Source organism: Dreissena polymorpha, chromosome 15 (genome assembly GCF_020536995.1).
Source record: "Dreissena polymorpha isolate Duluth1 chromosome 15, UMN_Dpol_1.0, whole genome shotgun sequence".
NCBI classification, from domain to species: domain Eukaryota; kingdom Metazoa; phylum Mollusca; class Bivalvia; order Myida; family Dreissenidae; genus Dreissena; species Dreissena polymorpha.
The window spans coordinates 7,791,514-7,811,392 of NC_068369.1; the positions used below are offsets into that span (position 1 = coordinate 7,791,514).

General features: G+C 37.4%; 1 protein-coding gene across 6 annotated transcripts in view; it reads right to left on the bottom strand.

Moving 5' to 3' along the window:
* The window catches only part of LOC127859306 (uncharacterized), a 55,098-nt gene continuing 35,219 nt past the window's right edge, over positions 1 to 19,879 (bottom strand). For 2 of the 6 annotated variants that reach the window (XM_052396569.1, XM_052396572.1), the window contains exon 2: positions 1 to 3,153. In XM_052396569.1, the coding sequence (XP_052252529.1) occupies positions 1,353 to 3,098 (1,746 nt within the window). In that variant the 5' untranslated portion in view covers positions 3,099 to 3,153 and the 3' untranslated portion in view covers positions 1 to 1,352. Of the gene's footprint in view, positions 3,154 to 3,448; positions 3,605 to 10,307; positions 10,455 to 10,512; positions 11,121 to 15,885; positions 15,968 to 19,879 lie in introns of those variants that run through there. The other 4 variants (XM_052396573.1, XM_052396567.1, XM_052396568.1 and 1 more) reach the window with 4 other exon arrangements.

Below are 19,879 nucleotides of genomic sequence, written 5' to 3' on the forward strand. Positions count from 1 at the left end.
TGGTTTACAATGATTTATTAACATGAACACGTCTCTTGGAAGACATAAATAAGTGTCATTTGAACATAAATTAAAATGAAAACAGAGTGTCTTATATAAAATATAAGTTGTTTTCATTTCATTTGTTTACATGCATAATACCGCTCAGTCCAAATAAGCTGCATATAACTGGCTTATGTCAAGAATTTACATTAAAGAAACTTGTTCACATTGTTGTCATTTTCTAAGTTTGTCATAAAATGGTTGAAATCGACAAAGTTTAAAATCGGAACTAACGGGCTTCAATTGAAAACACTACTATTATAAAACAAATAAGTTTCTCCCGTTCATGGATTTCATTCCCAACTGGACTCGATCCTCATACCTTTGGAGTTATCTTAAACACCTGGCCATCCGGACTTTAACTTATATCAAATAATGATATGCCTTTAGTTTATATAAAAAATTATCAATCATTTCGCGTATGTAACGCTTCATTATTTTATTAATTTTTTATGACAATTACTCATAAACGAAAACTTTTTTCCAGAATGACTCCAACTAATTAGTTTTATTTCGCTCCTTAGTGTTCAGTGTTCTTTTAGTTATTGAATTTGTGGAAAAATGAAAAATGCAGTTTCTTTCGTCTATGAAAAAGTCCCTTTAAGTAACGATGACACAACTTTGCATAACAAGACCTGTTTGGACTTGACGTTTGTTTTTACATGCATTAAGGCATACGAAACGGTATACTAGTGATTTAAATATAAGTTTTCCTTAAAAAATATTTATATAATGTGTGTAATCGACCATCATCCGTTACAAAAGAAATATAAGCGTATCGTTTAAGCAAAACATTTGTGGCTAAAATGTATTAACGAAATGATGTGAATTTATGGAGACAACATTTTATGCCATTCAAATTTCGAAAACGAAACTAATTAGAGACATTCTAAATGTCTTTTACGCATACATAGTAAATATAGTTTGGTGTGTCCTTTAGTGTGATTATTGCCATACCTTGTACGTCATTAATTAGAGCTATTGATAATATTGTTGAAATAAATTTATGCAATCAATTTTAAGAATGCTCGAATAAGTATGCGAGACAATTTTTTTAGATCATTTAACACACGTTTTGTAGTAGTTTTCAGTAGGCAAAATATAACAAAATAGTTGACACTCGCTCTGGGAAACTGAACAACACTTTCCGTCTAAACTAGATTTTCCCTACGAAGATCATTCCCTCAAACTGCACATGCTGTTCTGGGATGACACTTTACACACATGCATCAAACCCTGTTATCCCAAAGCGAGGATCAATTATATAAAATAATAATAAATTAACAGCTGCTTGATAAAAGAACAGCTGCTTAATGAAAGAACAGCTGCTTGTCATAATTCATGCGAATAAGATCCCCCAGAAGTCTATTATGGCTCCGCGATTTGCCCCTATAAGGGTCCATATATACAGGCGTGGGTTGAGGGGCCAACGGGACCGGTTTCCCCCGCCCGTGCCTCGACCTCACAGAACTTCCGGTGTTTGAAGCGGACGGAAATTTGTAGAGTTCTCTATCCTCATCAGAAAGCGCTTTGTAAATTCGCGAATCAAACGATTTACTGCGGTCAGTTTTTGTTGCATTCGTCTTACTTATAGATTTGTCTTTGTGCCTTTTGGACACCTTTTTCTTCGAGGGTTGTCGCTCGGAAGGCATTGATAGTGAGCGTTCTAAACCAGTTCGCTGTTTGCTGTTTGGACTGCACCTAGTTTTAGTTATAGCACCTGGTGTTTTGTCCAAACATTCGAAATATCCACTGCTTTCGTCGGAGCACGAATTGTCGGCCGAATTACCGCTAATGTGACTCGTCGCGGATGAATATTCAGACAGACTAGAAACATACGTCATGGATGCTATGTCACTGCTATCGCAGTTTTCAGCACAATTGTCAATGTTTATATTGTCTATGCCGTGCACTATTTTTCGCACATTCTGTTTATGAAGGAGATTTGACTCGATTTTTGAAAGATAGTCCTCATAGTCTTTCCGGTCTGTCACGCGCTCACCGTCTCGCGACTGCGCACTTCCACCGGAAGTACTGAGATCATATTCATATCCGGTTTCGTTTCCGTCATGTTCCTTCAATCGAAATGCACTTTTAGGCTTTGGTGAAGTACTAGAAATGTCTTTTGCCTCCTTTTCGGTTGCTACGATTTCGTCGTCGGTTATTGCACATGATTCGGGTCTGTCCGACAGGTTGTCGGGAGTTTGCGGGGACGAAACAGGCGTCAATGTCCGTGAATTGCTGTCATTACTAGGGGAGTCCGCAAATATCCTGAAAGCACATTGCGTATTGTTTTGACTTTGAGCACCGTTTGAATTTGAACACAGGTCTGAACGAAGGACTTCATTTTCCGGTTGAACGTTGGTAGCGTCTTTTAATCCTTGTTTCGACTTCACGCAGCGGGTAAGAACGATCTTAGCGTCTTTTATGGCGTCTCCTGGAATCTGCGAACTCCATGTTTGAGATGGGTCGTTCCTGAGGTCAGTGACCTTACACTCAAAACACCCGATTTCTTGACAATGACATATAGGAAAGTCAGCGTTCTTTCCGCATGGGTCACTGTTTCTCTTAAATATTTCTACATCGCCATTCTTAGTTCCGGTATTCGGATTGACTATTGGCACAATTAAGTACGGACCGACTTCTATTGCATTGTTTAAATCTACTCTAGAATTCAACATAGGCGCGGTCGCAGCACGGGTATCTTTGATCAAGTCCGCATCATTAACGTGGCTCGCACCTACACCCAGACGATTTCGAACAATGCTTTCTGGAATTTCGTCATAAATGTGGGACGACGTTTCTTTCACATTCTGGACTGGAGTGGGCATCCGTGCCCGGAAGTGGAATTTACAAAAGCTTTGTGGGTAAACTACAGTCGTTTCGTCATCCTTGATGATGACGCTATGTCCGTTTTCAGTTTCCTGGAGAATTATCTGACGCTTTCTGAACCCGTAGTCGTCTTCGGGTCGTTGCTTCCGGTCCTGTTTCCGATTCTTTTTGTCCTTCAACCAGCGGAACATCTTGCTGGGGATGCTGCTGCTGGCTCCCGTCATCTGGCGCGACTTCCGTCAGTAAGGCCGGGAACCAAGAGACAACCAACATCCGTTACTGGAAATAGAAAATATGAGCATTTTACAACACTATTTCACAACGCTTGACCTGAGGCTTCAAGATGCTGTTCACAGTATCACTTACAATAATATAATATTCTTATACACAAGGTCGCCTTTTAGCTAAAGCCGACGATGCACTAATAATACTGTAAGATAAGATTCTCCGATATTTATAAAGAATTTAATGTATAAATCATATCGTATTTTATACGTCATATTCTTTTAAAGTACATGTAACTTTTAGCGACATCTGGTGAGAAACGCGTGATTTGGAGCAAAACCAGACGAACCATCGACCGCACTGTTATGTTCGTGTTCTAAGTCATCCAGCCGTAGTAAATTATTCAAGTAATATCCTTTCCCCAATTATTTTATCATAAAATGCAAATTATAATCTTCGCCATGATGGAGTTAAACGTCCATTAAATTTTCTGCAGCAAGTAGAAATACCGGTTCGTCGCAATTGCTCGGTGTATCAAATGAGGGTATGTGCTGTAAAAACTAAACCCGTACAAATGCGTGGTTGTAAAACCTCAAGACACTTCTCAGTTGCAAAGAAATTTAAACTGTTCAAACAAGGAGAACACTCAACGCCAAAAACGAATAAGCCCATCCCCGTTTTTTCCCCTGAAATAAATAGTTTGTGTACACAGTATTCGAGTGTTGGATTCTACAAAACCATAGCTGGACCATATTCCAGTAATATCTTCAGGTAATCTAAAGAATTTTATTTAAATGTTTGAAAATGTAAAGTAAATAATTAAAGACGTCGCGTAAAATGGCGGATGAGCTGTGTTGCACTTTTGGAAACAAAAACAAATAACACAGTTGATTAAGCAAAATCAGACAAAGAAGCTAATTTGTGTTTCAATATGTTTACTTCCTTAAAACTGATTATCGTGGGTGGTATTCAAATTCACGTTTTTGTTGTTATGCAAACAATTTACCTCAACGATGCCATTTTCCACGTGTCATATCTACCAGTATATGTGTACTTTTATAAGAGGAAGAGACATGTTAATTAACGACCATTACCTGAAGTAATTACGTTCTTGTATTACCTAAAATAGAACTTGAGAGTAATTTAAGTTTAAATGAAACTATATTTTAAACGGAAGTTACGAATTAGCGACTTCCCGTCTGCCGTAAAACAATAGCCTTGCTAATTGCTCTTCACAGTTTGACAGTCAATTATCCCATTAACAGGTTGAGATACACTGCGTTATCACCACGTTTCACCAGTGCGCGACCATACAACAAAGTTAAAATCGATTAAGATATCGGCGCTATGGGAAAACGGGGCATAATGCATGTGCAGACAGAGTCATCCAAGATTAGCCCATGAAGTCTTCAACAGCTAATCAGGGACGACCTTTTCCGCTTACACTGGGTTTTTCATTTGGAAAAGAATAAATGTACACAAAAAAATCCATAACAGCGTAAAGGGTCGTTCCCGATGAACCTAAGCGGACTGCACAGACTGCTCTGGGGCGACACTCTACGAACATGCATTAAGTCAGGTTTTCCCAGAGCGCGACTCATGTGCTTCGATTTTTCTTCATGTAAGTAGAAACTATATAACTGATAAATTTAAAATTTGCATTCCAAGCGCTTAAATAGACACATTACTTGACAAATATATGGACCATGCTCTGTGAAAAAAGGGGGTTTAATGCATGTGCGTAAAGTGTCGTCCCAGATTAGCCTGTGCAGTCTAATCAGGAACGACACTTTCCGCATAAACTTGATTTTTGCTAAGAAGAGACTTTCTTTAAAGGAAAAATACAATTATAGCGGAAAGTTTCGTCCCTGATTAGGCAGTGGATATTGTACAGACTAATCTGGGACGACACTTTACGCACGTGCATCAAACCCCCCTTTTCCCAGAGCAGGACTCATATATTTACTATGCGTGTATTGTATTCATACACGTTTCAACACACCAGAACACATATTGTGCTTAAACTGCATATTCGACATTCACACAACCAACTTAATTTGTCGTCTAAATTTGAATATGTGTTATTTTAATGCCCACTAAAGTCTTTATAAATACTAACACACGCTCAAGTTTACATTCACAATATAATTGAGATTTTTTGTTTCAATAAAATCCTAAACGATCGCATGAAACACACAGACTCCGCCTTAAAGTTGACATAAAAAAATAAAAAACTTTACCTTAAATTCGTATACCCCTTATACAGCCATTTTTGCACATTGATGATATGGCAATTTTAAGCACGTGTGCACTTATACAGTTAAAGCATTTCACATTTGAAACAATGCAGACAACGCGGCTTGTCTTGGCGCACTGTTTGATCAATAAGATTAATGTAATTCGATTGTAAAACATAGCACGTGAAAGCATCACTGGACGCTGAGTTATGATGTTTATAGGTGTGTTCTATTATACACAGAGCTGAGTTTACATTGCCAGGCCAAACAACGACAATTGCATGGGAAAACGTAGATTAATGCATGTGGGTACAGTGTCGACCTAGGTTATCATGAGCCGTTCGCATATTTTAATCAGGGACGACCGTGTCCGCTTTTATGGTATAACGTTAAAAAAAAGCCTCTTCTTAGCGAAAATCCAGTTTGGCGAAGTGTCGTCCCTGACTGGCATGTGTGGACCCGACTGGCTAATATGGGGCTACACTTTAAGCACATGCATTAAAACCCCGTTTCCCAGAGCGAGGCTCATTTATATAGCATACCACCCATAATCCATGTGTAATACATGCATTTGTATAAAAGCTGCTTAAATGACGTCTAACTTGTTTCAGTACACGTCATCTTAACATTCCAAAGCTAAGATATTGCATAGTTTAGCAGAAGCTATGACACAGAATATTTTCGCCACAACGTCTACTGATGTGCCGCATTTCAAGCGTTACGTTCATAAACGAAGCATTAACGTCGCTATTTATCAACATCAAAATCTTGTGTTAATGACAATATTCATACGCAGATTTAAAATTACTGAGTGCTGCTTGTTGTTTGCTACAAAACATAAATATCCAGCAAATGAACGCACGATATGATGCAGACGTTTCAATCGAACGTGGCAGCAATTACAGTTTTGGTAACTGTTTTCTTAGCACAGGAAGTGCTTTTTACTTTAAGATTCTTTCCATTTAACCCATTAATGCCTATGGTCTAGAAAAAAGGCCTTGTCAAACAGCGTAGATCCTGATGAGACACCGCATGATGCGGCGTCTCATCAGGGTCTGGATCATGCGGCGTCTCATCAGGGTCTGCGCTGTTTGCTTAAAGGAATTTCTGTAAGAAATATTCTAAATATAGAAATAAATATAATAGACATCCCTAATTTTGGAAATAATTTGAACCAATTTAGAAGGATGGGAGAGTCCACTTGGCATAAATGGGTTAAAGGGCGAATCTTCTATCGTCCTTGTTTGAATGATAGTGCAAACGAAATAGCGAGTTTTTTTCAGATTATAAAATCAACCAAAGAACGTTTGAAGCGATACTTATACCATTAAAAGCCAACAATGGCATGAAACAAAACATAAATGATTAATCCATCGATAAAAATGGAACAGAGTTAACAACACACGATTTGACTAACGAATACCCGGTAACAAATCAGCGAATGTACACACACAATGAACCAAATATTATGTATTATCCGACCTGCTGAATATTAAATTAACCCATTTATGCCTAGTGGACTCTCTCTAAACCTTCTTAATTGGATCAATTTATTTCCAAACTTAGGGGTGTCTAGTATACTTATTTCTATATTTAGAATATTTCTTACAGAAATTCCTTTAAGCAAACAGCGTGCGGCGTCTCATCTGGGTCTACGCTGTTTGCCAAGGCCTTTTTTTCAAGACGCTAGGCATAAATGGGTTAAATTAAAGACACAAAGCGGATTCGGATCAAAACAGACAGTAAATGTGCCTCGTTCTGTGAAAACAGGGCTTAATTTATCTGCGAAAAGTGTCGTCCAATATCAGCCTTTGTAGTCCGCACAAGCTAATCAGGGAAGATCATTTCCGTTTTTACAGGATTTTCGTTTAGAAAATGATTCCTTTAAACGAAAAATTCTTTTAAAGCGGAGAGTATCGTACCTGATTAGCAGGTTAATCTGGGACGATACTTTAAGCAAATGCCCGGTTTCGCCTGAGCGCGGACCTCAAATGTAAGACACAAAGCGTATCCAGATCAAATCAATGTTAATGGCAGTTTTCAATGTGGAAAATCTCATGTTTTAACAATCTATGACCTAAAAATTGAGCCGGGCTCTGTGAAAAGGGGGTTTAAGATTAGACTGCCCACACAGGCTTATCAGGGACGATACTTTCCGCCTTAACTTGATTTTTGCTAAGAAGAGACTTTCTGCAAACAAAAATACCATAAAGGCGAAGGTGTCGTCCTGATAAGCCTGTGCGGACTGCACAGGCTTATCTGGAGCGACACTTAACGCACATGCGCATTAAACACCCTTTTCACAGAGCATGGTCCATTTATATTATTTTGTTATAAACATATCAGTTGTTATTAAATCACCATATTTACCTAAACATGAACTAAATTACAAAGAAATACTTATTTCACAAACATTACGAAGTACCACCCTTTGACATCAAAATAAAAAGTATTATATTTTTCAAAGTTTTTTCAAGTCTACTTGTAATTATAATTTATGTAAATATAAATTTTCAGTACCGTCATTGTTCTAAATCTATCGAACATATCGTTTAATAAACAGGGCATTAACAATATCTTTGAAGATCGCACAGCGATAGCGGATTCCGAATCATGCAATATAAAATAATCAGTGGATTAAAGACAACCGCGATATCTGATCACAGGCAATACGAACTCTGATCTTGGTGATAGGGGAAGATCTTTCAATGGGCCTGACGAAATGTATGAAAAGTCTACGGAGCGCACGACATACTCTTTTAAGCTCAAGACAGGGTTCGAAGCGATACCGGAGATTAATGGAGGTCCCGGTGATTAATTGAAGTCCTCGGAGATAAGATAAAAGCGGGTGATAACGTTGTGCACAAAACATTTGGCCCGTGTGGCATCAACAAAGATGGGAACATGTGTGATTTGGTGACATCAGCTTATGTTGACAATGTTCAACAGTTCATGTATGTTCTACTTAACGTCTCCAGTTAAGTAGGAACTCAAATGCCAATGAGCCTCGCTCTGTGAGACCCTGCTTGAAATCATATGTGTCAAGTGTCGTCCCACATTAGCCTGTGTAGTCCACACAGGCTAATCAGGGACGATACTTTCCGCTTAAATGTTATTTTTCGTTTAAGGATAGTATCTTCTTAGAGAAAATCCATTTAAGGCAGAAAGTTTTGTCCCTGATTATTCTGTGTAGACTGCACAGGCAAATCTGGCTTGATACTTTACACATAAGAATTCACCCCCGTTTTCCAAGACCGAGGCTAATAATGCACGCGAATGTTAATTTGTCAACACATAGCGAATTTCATGATAGTTTTAGTTTTGTTTTGGTTTGGTAGGTTTCATAACTGAGTGCAATGAACCCTGCTTCGTTTATTCTTTTTGGAAATCCATTGGTTCTTCAAATAAAACCATATCATCAAAGATATAATTATCACCTACTAATTATAATGAAACACAGAAGATAATTATGTGAATAAAATGCACACCTACTGTGTACATATACATACACACATACAACCATTTAGGCATGTGTTACACTACAACAGAATATCGCAGTAGGCGTTGTCGCCACAAGCAAATGCAACAGGTGACTATACATCATATGTAAACTTAATTGATCGTTCACTCGAAGCACAATATAAACATTAAGTACATAAAACAGCGAAACTGAAATTCAGAGTAGCATAGAACAGGTGTCGACGGATAATTTCTTAGTACTTTGAAGCTATATGTTCATCAGACACAACGAGGTTGTAAGCATATAGTAATACTATTCTAAGATGTTGTCATACTTGGGATATCTTCGATATCCCCACATCTCTTTTACAAGACCACATGGACCAGCTTATTATGTTGCTAACCTAACTTAAACCAATAATGAACAACCATACTTTAGCTGTTTTTTTTTAAAGTTTATTTTTATTGCCTTTCTTATGCAATTATTTGCATCCTGTTAGAGACGAAACACTTGATAATAACTGAACAGGCTGAGGTTTTAAATTTACATAACACCTGCTTCATATTTTAAAAGCAAAAATACAACCTGCATCAGACACATAAATTAAGATGTACCGAACAAGCAATTAAACTTTCTACTTGTCAGTGATGCTTTCCAAATCGAGGTGAAAAACAATAGCGGCTTTATCACTTAAATTTAATTTCAGAACGAGGAGACAATATAAGTGACATGCCTGTCAGAGTAAATTTTCTTATACAACTTTAAAATTGTGCTCGTATGGTTCATTGTTACTTTAGACTAAAATTTATTTAAAGAAGTAAATGGTTGTGTGTAATATTCGGATAATAGTATTAAATCAGCATCAGACTAAACAGTCCAACAAAACAAACAATAAAACTCCAGAAATCCGTTCTTGGGAGAAATCCGTGTTCTTATCCACTACTTTAATAACACAACACCAACGATATACATGACATGAACAAAACTGGTAATTTGCTTTGTGTTTTATAATATCATGTTTTCACAGAAGCGTCAGCTTCTGTTTTATCTATTACGTACATTTAAACAAAAAATGCGTTCCCTGAAAAACACACACTTTTGAAGACTATTCTCTCTTGAAAGTTTGACATAAATGGAGACAAGCTGTCTTATACATTTTCGGTACCTGTTTTATTAACATTTTAATGTGAACACAAGTTTCGTAGATTTTACTCATATTGCAATCTGTGCATGTTTATCTTTAGAAGCGATGCGAAATAAATACTAAAATAACAGTTCAGTGAACACCCACAAACTTGTTAGAGTCGTTACTGAATAGATATCCGTAAGCACGCCTTTTAAGAATAGATTCATGTATATTTCTGTATTTTGTGTTTACATAGTTTTCTTGGTTAAACATTTATGTTCAGTTAAATTTGATGCGGCACTTTAATAAATGAAAAATTAATACATACAACTAGTACATAAAAGCACAATTTGTAACAAAATAAAAAACACAAATAAATAAATACCGAATGGCTCGCTATATGTATTCCAGCTCCTGTAATCGAAATAAACCCCCAAACTGATATCGGATATATAGTATCACCATAACTGATAACACCGTAAAACATAGCGTACATTAAACAGAAAATAAGTAGTCGTTAATTGAATCAATGTCTAGCTCTAAAATACCCCAATTTGAAATTAAGATAAGATATAAAAACCGCCCTTTACCTAATAAAGCATCATTATTCCACAGAGCCACGTTCAGCAAACATAGTCCAGAAATTAAGGCGTCTGGTCGGCTATTATGAATCCCCGATCTCTGGTTTGCACATATCATATAGCATTTGGTTTAACAGTCTATATCCTTTCAGAAAACATTTAACGCAATTATATCGCCACGGAATGAATGGCACTCATTCATCGATGGCCTGTTAACGAGTCCGTAATTTCAATTTATGCTGCACTTGTTTCATTTTTATCTCCAAATTTATTCGCGTCGCAGTGTAAATCCCTGTCTATAAACGAATATCCTTGTCACCGACTTGCAGTATTTGCGCTATACAAACACAATCCTGAAATTCGAAGCCCTACACAACTTGTTTGCTAAAAACCTAAACACTAAACCTCAGAGATGAATATCTTATCATCGCGTCGAGTGGCTCTCTCCTTTATTAAAGACTTGACAAACAGCTCGTGTTAAAATCTCCCGAGATTTCGGAATCTAGCGTGACCTCGCGATGTTAAATTATCAGCCAATTAGACACAAGTGTCGATCTTTAATCTTATCATTATATTTTGCATCAGTGCTTTTAAGCGCAACTTGAAACGTGGTGTCAACTCGAGCTTCGGGCCTTAAAGGGATCTTTTCACGCTTTGGTAAATTGACAAAATTGAAAAAAATTGTTTCAGATTCGCAAATTTTCGTTTTAGTTATGATATTTGTGAGGAAACAGTAATACTGAACATTTACCATAGTCTAATATAGCCATTATATGCATCTTTTGACGATTTTAAAACCTAAAAATTATAAAGCGTTGCAACGCGAAACGATTGAATAATTTGGAGAGTTCTGTTTTTGTCGTTAAATTTTGTGAAACTACGAAGATTGCTTATATAAGGTATAAAATACTTCAAGTATGTGTACTCGGCGGAATAGCTCAGTAGGCTAAAGCGTTTTTACTTCAGGAATCTGGCAGGACTCCAGGGGTCACTGGTTCGAAACCTGGTCCGGGCAATGTTCTTTTCCTTTTTTTAATTTTATTCTTGATTTTTTACTGGAGCTTTTACGATCCAATGTTTACATTTATCGATATAAAGCATTTAATGAATAAGTTAAAAAATGCCAAAATCTGTGAAAAGGCCCCTTTAAATGAACGGCCAACGAAGTGTGCAAAATCTGTCCCCAAGATATATACACTCCGGCTATAAAGTTATAAACAATATTAATGTAGACATGCAATTTTATGATTTAAAGTTGGTACGGGGAGTGGAGAATGTGTTCCTAAAAGCTTACATAACGTTGTTTTATCCCTTTAAGAGGTGCGGTAAGTGAAGGTTTTATTACTTTTCAAGATTCATTTTGTTATAAAAGTTATTAAACAGATGAGAAGAGTTTTTTCATTTCCGAATTTTCGTCAATCTATTACAAATACAGTAAATGTATACAAATTCATCATTCGACGGGGAAATGTGAATTATTAATTTGAAATAAAAATGTCTGATAGCGTCTGGGTTACTTGGTTCGTTTCTTACTGTCAAAAATTGCATTTTCTTAAATAAACAGCTTCTTTTTTGTGTATGGACACATTTAAAACACTTCTATATAAAATTCATTTAACAAAACTTAATATTATATTTTGTTATTTCTTAGCAAAGCGCGAACCTGAGTGAGTGATGAAATGTTTTTAAATGCATTTGGGTCGTGAAAAGGGGGATTAATGCATGTGCGTAAAGAGTCCGCACAGTCTAATCAGGGACGACACTTTGTCCGCACAGTCTAATCAGGGACGACACTTTGTCCGCACAGTCTAATCAGGGACGACACTTTCCGCTTGTATGGTAGTTTTTTGTAAAGAAAGTCTCTCCTGAGCAAAAATCCAGTTTAGGCGGAAAGTGTCGTCCCTGATGACTGCACAGACTAATCTGGGACGACACTTTACGTACATGCATTAAAACCCCCTTTTCACAGAACGCGGCTCATTTACATTTCTTTTTGTGACAGGCTAGGTACTGATGGTCGACCGAGTGCACGTGTGTGCGCGCATTTCGAAGTTTATGAGGTCCTCTCGCGCCAAGGCTGCATTTTGCGAGAACTGTGCTTACTAGACTCATGAAAGTTGAGACGAATTTTGAATTATGAATTTCCAGCCATTTTTTTGTTAAATACAGATTTTCAATTATATGTGGTGGGTTTCGGGGTGGGTTGGCGAAATACCCGGAAGGAACCCCTACTCTCTGGTATGGTGACCACCCAACCGAACCTTTATTCTACGATTACAATATGATAATCAAAGCGCTGAAGGCACTGAAGTTGTTCGCTGTTGTATAATCTTAGACGCAACTCAGTTTTCAAAATTATGTTATAACTTTTTATATCGCAAGTTTGAAATGAACACAATCCATTCAATTTTATAAAGAGTGTGTCTTAAAGCACAGGTCGATATGTGTGTTTATTTTTCAAATAATTAATAAAAAAGATAATTTAAGCTTCATTTTGAGAAAACAGGGCTTTATGCATTAATTGTCATTCCAGTACCAGAAACTCTCTTTAAACGAAAAACACCATAAAATCAGAAAGTGTCGTCCTTGATTAGCTTGTGTGCATTGCACAGGCTAATCAGTGTGCACAGGCTAATCTTATTTGACATGCATTAAGCCACGTTTTCCCTGAAAGCAGCCAATATGTACAGATTTTAATGATAAACACTAGACTAGCCAATATCATCTTACAAGCTGTTAAACACTATTGATCATAATTATACACACTCTGCAGTGTACCAATTGTGAACTATAAACAAGCAGATGCGGTTGTTATTGTTCCTAGCGTAGTAGAGCAGACGCTCCTAGCATTCGTCGTCTGCATAATTTTACTGCAGGTAGTGCAACAGACAGTGGTTATCGTTCTTAGCGTAGCTAAGCGCATACTGACTCGCAAAACTTGCTCTGTAACATAAGTTGTGAGCTAACGCTCACAACTAACAAGTGAAAGTACAACTCCACCTCCACCCCCACCCCCTTTAAAACTAAATAAATACAGTGGGCCGCGATCTGTGAAAAAGGGGTTTAATGCATGTGCGCAAAGTGTCGTCCCAGATTAGTCTGTGCAGTCCGCATAGGCTAATCAGGGACGACACTTTCCGCCTAAACTGGACTTTTGCTAAGAATAGACTCTCTGTAAACGAAAAATATCATAAAAGCGGAAAGTGTCGTCGTCCCTGATTAGCCTGCGCGGACTGCACAGGCTAATCTGAGACTACACATTACGCACATGCATTAAACTCCCTTTTCACAGAGCACGGCTCATACAGTGCTTGTCCACAAAACATGTTCTAAATGCCATAATGACTCTGAAAGCAGAAACGAATATAACTTGCTATAGATCCAATAGCAAGAAGACCCAAACATCAAAAAGACTGTCATAAAACTTTATGATCATAACCGAAACAAAAAGAACGGACACGACCCGTTTTTTTATTGAACGTCTCTGAAACCGGTATTTCATCCAAAGACACTACCTTACCCTTACCCACAATGTTCTTAAAAAAGTCTTAACTTTAATAGCGAATACCGTCGCTGATATCCCCATTCACAGGTGCAGACGGCGTTATCAATGTATCGACTGTTCTAAAACAAAACTTAAATCCTCGCAAGCTTTGTACACACTAATTACACTGCGAGGTCGTTTACAAGGTCCTGGGAAAATGTCTTCACTCATAGAAACCAAGGATTCCATCGCTAATCTCGTCTCATCCCACTCGCATAAATAAAGGCTGTTTCAGTATTAATGAGAATGTCTATCTTCTTTTGAAAAATAATTTATAAGATTAAATAAAATCACCAACAAACTCGGACCCACTAACATGAGCATCGTTCTGAGCAAACCGGGCTTAACCCATTTATTCCAAGTGGACTCTCCCATGCTTAAAAATTGGATCAATGTATTTCCAACATTAGGGATGTCTAGTATATTTATTTCTATATTTAGAATATTTATTACAGAAATTCCTGTAAGCAAACAGCGTAGACCCTGATGAGACGCCGCATCATGCGGCGTCTCATTTAGGTCTATGCTGTTTGCCAAGGCCTTTTTTGTGGACGCTAGGCATAAATGGGTAAGTGCATGTGCTAAAGGTATCGTCCCCGTGTAGTACAAACAGGCTTATCAGGAACGACACTTTCCGCTTCTATGAAATTCTTCGTTAACAGTATCTTATTTGCGAAAATCCAGTTTGGGCGGAATGTGTCGTCCGTGATTAGCCTGTGTAGACTGCACAGCCTAATCTGGGACGTCACTAAACGCTCACGCATTTATTCCCGTTGTCCAAGAACGAGGCTCGAATTAACATATCCTCAACAAACTTGGACCCACTTAAAATAATTTGACTGACAGTATAACTGTAACAACAATGGTATGTTATTCTAATAATAATATATCAGTTCGTACATTAGAATACTTTAAGGCATCATGGTATCGAAACACAAACCATCATAAGCGCAGATTTCACTAAGACGCATACGTAGACTAAGACATCGGGACGCATGCTCTTGATCCCTCTATGGCTCCCAAGTGTTAACATGGGCCATGGCTTTGGGAAAAGGGGGCTAAATGCATGTGCGTCATGTGTCTTCCAAGATGAGCCTGTGCAGTCTTTACATGCTTATCAGGGACGACACTTTCCGCCTTTATGGATTTCAAAGGAAGTATCTTCTAAGTGAAAATCCAGTAAAGGCAGAGTGTCGTCACTGATAAGCTGTGATGACTACACATGCTTATCTAGGATGACGATTAACGAACATGAATTAAACCCATTTTTCCCAGAACGCAGCTCATCTATAACAAATATTGAATGCATTGAAGTGCTTTCCATTGAAACCTGTGGCAACATTTCCGTCGATTGTAATTTATGTAGAAAAAATACATTGTTTCAGTACATCTGTTGTATCAAGCAATCTTAGGACACATGATACCTGTCACCACATACATTGCATTCAAAACTTTGAAAACAAAGCATTCACACAACGATATCGACAGCTGCTATTGTTTATAAACTGAAAGCAGTTGTCAGTGTTTTGAACGCAGAGGACATATAGCAAGAGATGGTTTCGCGTATCACGGAGTTAATCGGGAAATATGTAACGAGATATTGGTGTGAAAACGTAGCGCTGAATGAATCTACAACAGAAAGAATCATATCATAATTTGAATTAAGAAAAAAGAATACTTCTCATAATTAAATAGTTAACCGGTTTGTCATTACTATGCCAATAATATTGAAGTCATGGCGAAAAGATCAACACATTTTCAACAGCGTACAAGGTGTATATCTATAAACATACACCCGCAGTGACATAATAAGTCAGTAACAATATGGTTTAACATACCCAGGTATGTATCTAGTAATAATCCTCATACAACACTTTTTCGATCAAACTAAACTTAAACCAAATAACCTGGCCATTCAGGAAGATATCGAAATGAAACGGAAACTTCATATGGCTCAAATGGAATAACATGACCGTGAATTCATAAAGCCATCAAAAGTAGACAAGTGTCAAATTTATAACCCGATATATCACTGCATGGCAAGAACACGGTGATATGGCCCCTTGGGGTTACACCAAATGTGGCGCTGACCCGACACACGCAAGACATTATCGCCTGTAGTCCTTTTGAAGCTTGTCATTATCTTAATTAAATAACTGCGTCGACGCAACGCCGAGTCGTCTGAGTCGGGCACATACATTACAACGGGCCGATCTAGTTGACAGTCGAGCAGGTTGGAATAATGGTACAGAAACAATAAGATGTCCAAACATTTTAAATTTCAGCCTCGCTCTGGGAAAAGGGAGTTAAATGCATTGCGCGGTGTCGGCCCAGGTTGTTCCGTCCGCACATGCTAATCAGGGACGAAACCTTCCGACTTAATGGGATTTTTGCTAAAAGAGACTTTCTTTACACGAAAAAACAAGAAAAGCTGAACGTGTCGTAGCAGACTGCACAGGCTAATCTGGATCGAAACTGTACGCACATACATCAAACCCCGTTCTCCCTATGGACCAACCGGTTTGGTGTGTCTATAATGGTATCGTATACATCTATGACATCGTCACTCTTGCCATATGTATATATTGTTTTTCGGGAAAAGATTATCATCTACATTTTATCTTACCGTTGTACTATTGTAATGCCACATATGTAATCAGTATGTTAGGGGCTGTTCGAATATCAAAGTGTACAAGTGTCATGTAACAAAATGTTGAAAGATAAGTTTAAATTCTCAACGATTGTAAGGGATATATTGTACATATGAGCCTTGTTCAGGGAAAACCGGACTTTGTACATATGCGTTAAGTGTCGTTCCAGATTAGCCTATGAAGTCCGCAAGGCTAATCAGTGTCGATACTTCGGCTCTCCTGGATTTTTTCGTTTAAAGGGGCCTTTTCACAGATTTTGGCATGTATTGAAGTTTTTTATTAAATGCTTTATATTGATAAATGTAAACATTGGATCTAAAAAGCTCCAGTAAAAAAATCAAGAATAAAATAAAAAAAGAAAAAAGTAGCCCTCAACGGGGCTTGAACCACTGACCCCTGGAGTCCTGGAGTAAAAAGTCTACCACTTAGACCACTCGGCCATCCATGCTCATACGATGAAGGATGTATTTTATACTTTATATAAGAAATCATTGTAGTTTCACAAAATATAACGACAACAGAACTCTCTAAATTATTCAATCTTTTCGCGTTGCAACGCCTTATAATTTTCAGGTTTTTAAATCGTCAAAAGATGCATATTATGGCTATTTTAGAGCATGGTAAATGTTCAGTATTACTGTTTCCTCACACATATCATAACTAAAACGAAAATTTGCGAATCTGAAACAATTGTTTTAATTATGTCAATTTACCAAAACGTAAAAATGCCCCTTTAAAGGCAGTCGTTTTATTGCAAAAAAAAATAGTTAAGGCGAAAAAAGCTAAGACAACACTACAAAAAAATTCAATAAATCGCCCTTTAGCAGACTCATATTGTTACAAAACAAAACACTACTCACTTTACCAAACTTAATGTTTGAAATGTTATATTTGTATTTTTACGTTTGACTGTTATTTTCATTTTTATTACATATAAACCAGCTCTTTGTTCTCCTGTCCAGTTGTCTACCATTCAACATCACGCCAATGAAAAGTTCGAATCTTTTGATAAAGAAATCATTTCATTGCCTGTTCTTGGCCATTGGGGCACTATTTATGCGTGCTGTCATTAAAGTGTTTCATACAATAGGGATCAAGACGTTATTATCTATATCTCTATTAAAATTACGATGTTTCATGTGGCCCGTGATTCAAATAATAGCCCACAGTCAAACATTATGGCCAGAGTTGAAAGTAAATTGATCCACTATTAGTGTTATCACAAAAGATCACTGTTTAACATTATCTGTGTAGCGATAACCAAGGTTTAGAGTTGTAGAGGGCACGAACTTGGTTGTACAAATGATCCTATGTGTTTGTAAACCGCACAATAAAATTTGATTTCGCTTTGTAGCCAGTGAAAACTATTGTGAACTGTTTAATGATTTGTTAGTTCAAATAATTATGCGAATCTCTGAAATAGTTTAACAATGATATCATGACACTTTATGGTGTCTATTCATGACGCTTTGCTCTTGATTTCACACTTACACCGGCATATTGACATGATAACTGAATCGGAATGATTGACAAACGATGGGAGCAATTATTAGACAATCGCGAATTCGATGATGAAGAAGAATATTAATTATTCTGATAGTGATTATTTCTATTTAAATAATTGAAAAACTCTTCATATATTTCATGTACTGCAAGACATGAAAGGCAATAGAACATACATGAGTTGTGAATGATGCAGATACAATTGTTATTTTTTATTTTATGCGATGGCATACTGACCTATCGTTTGCAAGACAGGCGCTATGTTAAACGCTTGAGTTTTGTGTAACAAATGCCTGTGCGCAGTATGTGTCCGCGGTGTTTCCCGAGATACGTATGAGAGGCTCTTTGGAAAAAACGGGCTTAATGCACGTGCGTAAAGTATCGTACCAGATAAGCATTTTCAATCCGATACTTGTTTTCCCCTAGAAGCGAGTGTCTTCAGTCGAAATGTTGCATTTTAGCGTAAAGTGTCGTCCCTGATGAACCTGTGCGGGCAATCTGGGACGAAATTTACGTACATGTATTAAGCCCGGTTTTCCCACAGCGCTGCAAAAGTATTGGGTTAAAAGAAAATTTCCGATTCAATTTTCTACTAAACAAAAGTATGTTTTTATTTGTGTACGTCACAGTTACGAAGGAAGGTTTAAAGGCAAGCCAGAATGAATTAACACAATGCAACTAAACACCTTATGCACATTGCACAGCTATAAACGTCGAAAACTAAGCTATTTGTTACTTAAAACGCAGATTTAAACGCGCCGGATCATTAATCAGAGTCAATTTGAACATTTTATATCAACATGCACGCTGTGACACGCGCATGACACCAACCACGTCTTTCATTCAGTGCTGCAGAAACCACACAATCACTTTGTTCGGTAACGATGACATTTACTCTACGTAATTGACTATACAAACGGTTTCTTACGAAAACCATAATTGACTTTAAATTGTTTAGCAAAATATTCTTTCAAATGTCGCAACTCTGATATTACATAAAATGTCTGAAGGACAGCATTTTTGACTGTTTTATCTACCATTATGGAGTCGAACCAAGACCTGCCTTTTCTTTCGCCACCCATGGTACAAGGCTACGAGGCGTGTATCGTAATAACGACGCATAATAGTGTTCTCAAAAGATAATTGAAAAATAATTAAAGGCTTTAACGGTAATTGAGTCGTAAATATGGTAAAACTTGTGATGCCCAAACACTTTTTGAATGTATTTCATCGCTTGATGGGCGACAGCTAGTCTTTTACGTGATCCTCTGTATAAACAGAAAACTTGCTCCGCTGTCGTAAATCAACGACTTTCGAAAAGCTTTTGATCCATTTTAATTAAATGCATTTGTAGTCGAGGTTAAAGCGTTGCGTTTCTATGGTGATACCAATTAATTAGAAAGATACACACAACGCACATAACCTTAAGTGTTTACATTTAATAAATAAATTAATACGCACAGCGGTTTGTTTACTGAGCGGGCTTAGACAAGGCTCAGCCATTTAACATTTGTCGTCCATTACCTGTACGATGCACAGGTAAAAACCATTACAGCGTATGCTTATTAAACATCAAATCAAAACTTTGACAGTGCACATCGTAATAAAACGTCTACCAACGAAAAGCACACTGAAATACAAATCCAGTATTAATTTTAACCCATTTATGCCTAGTGGA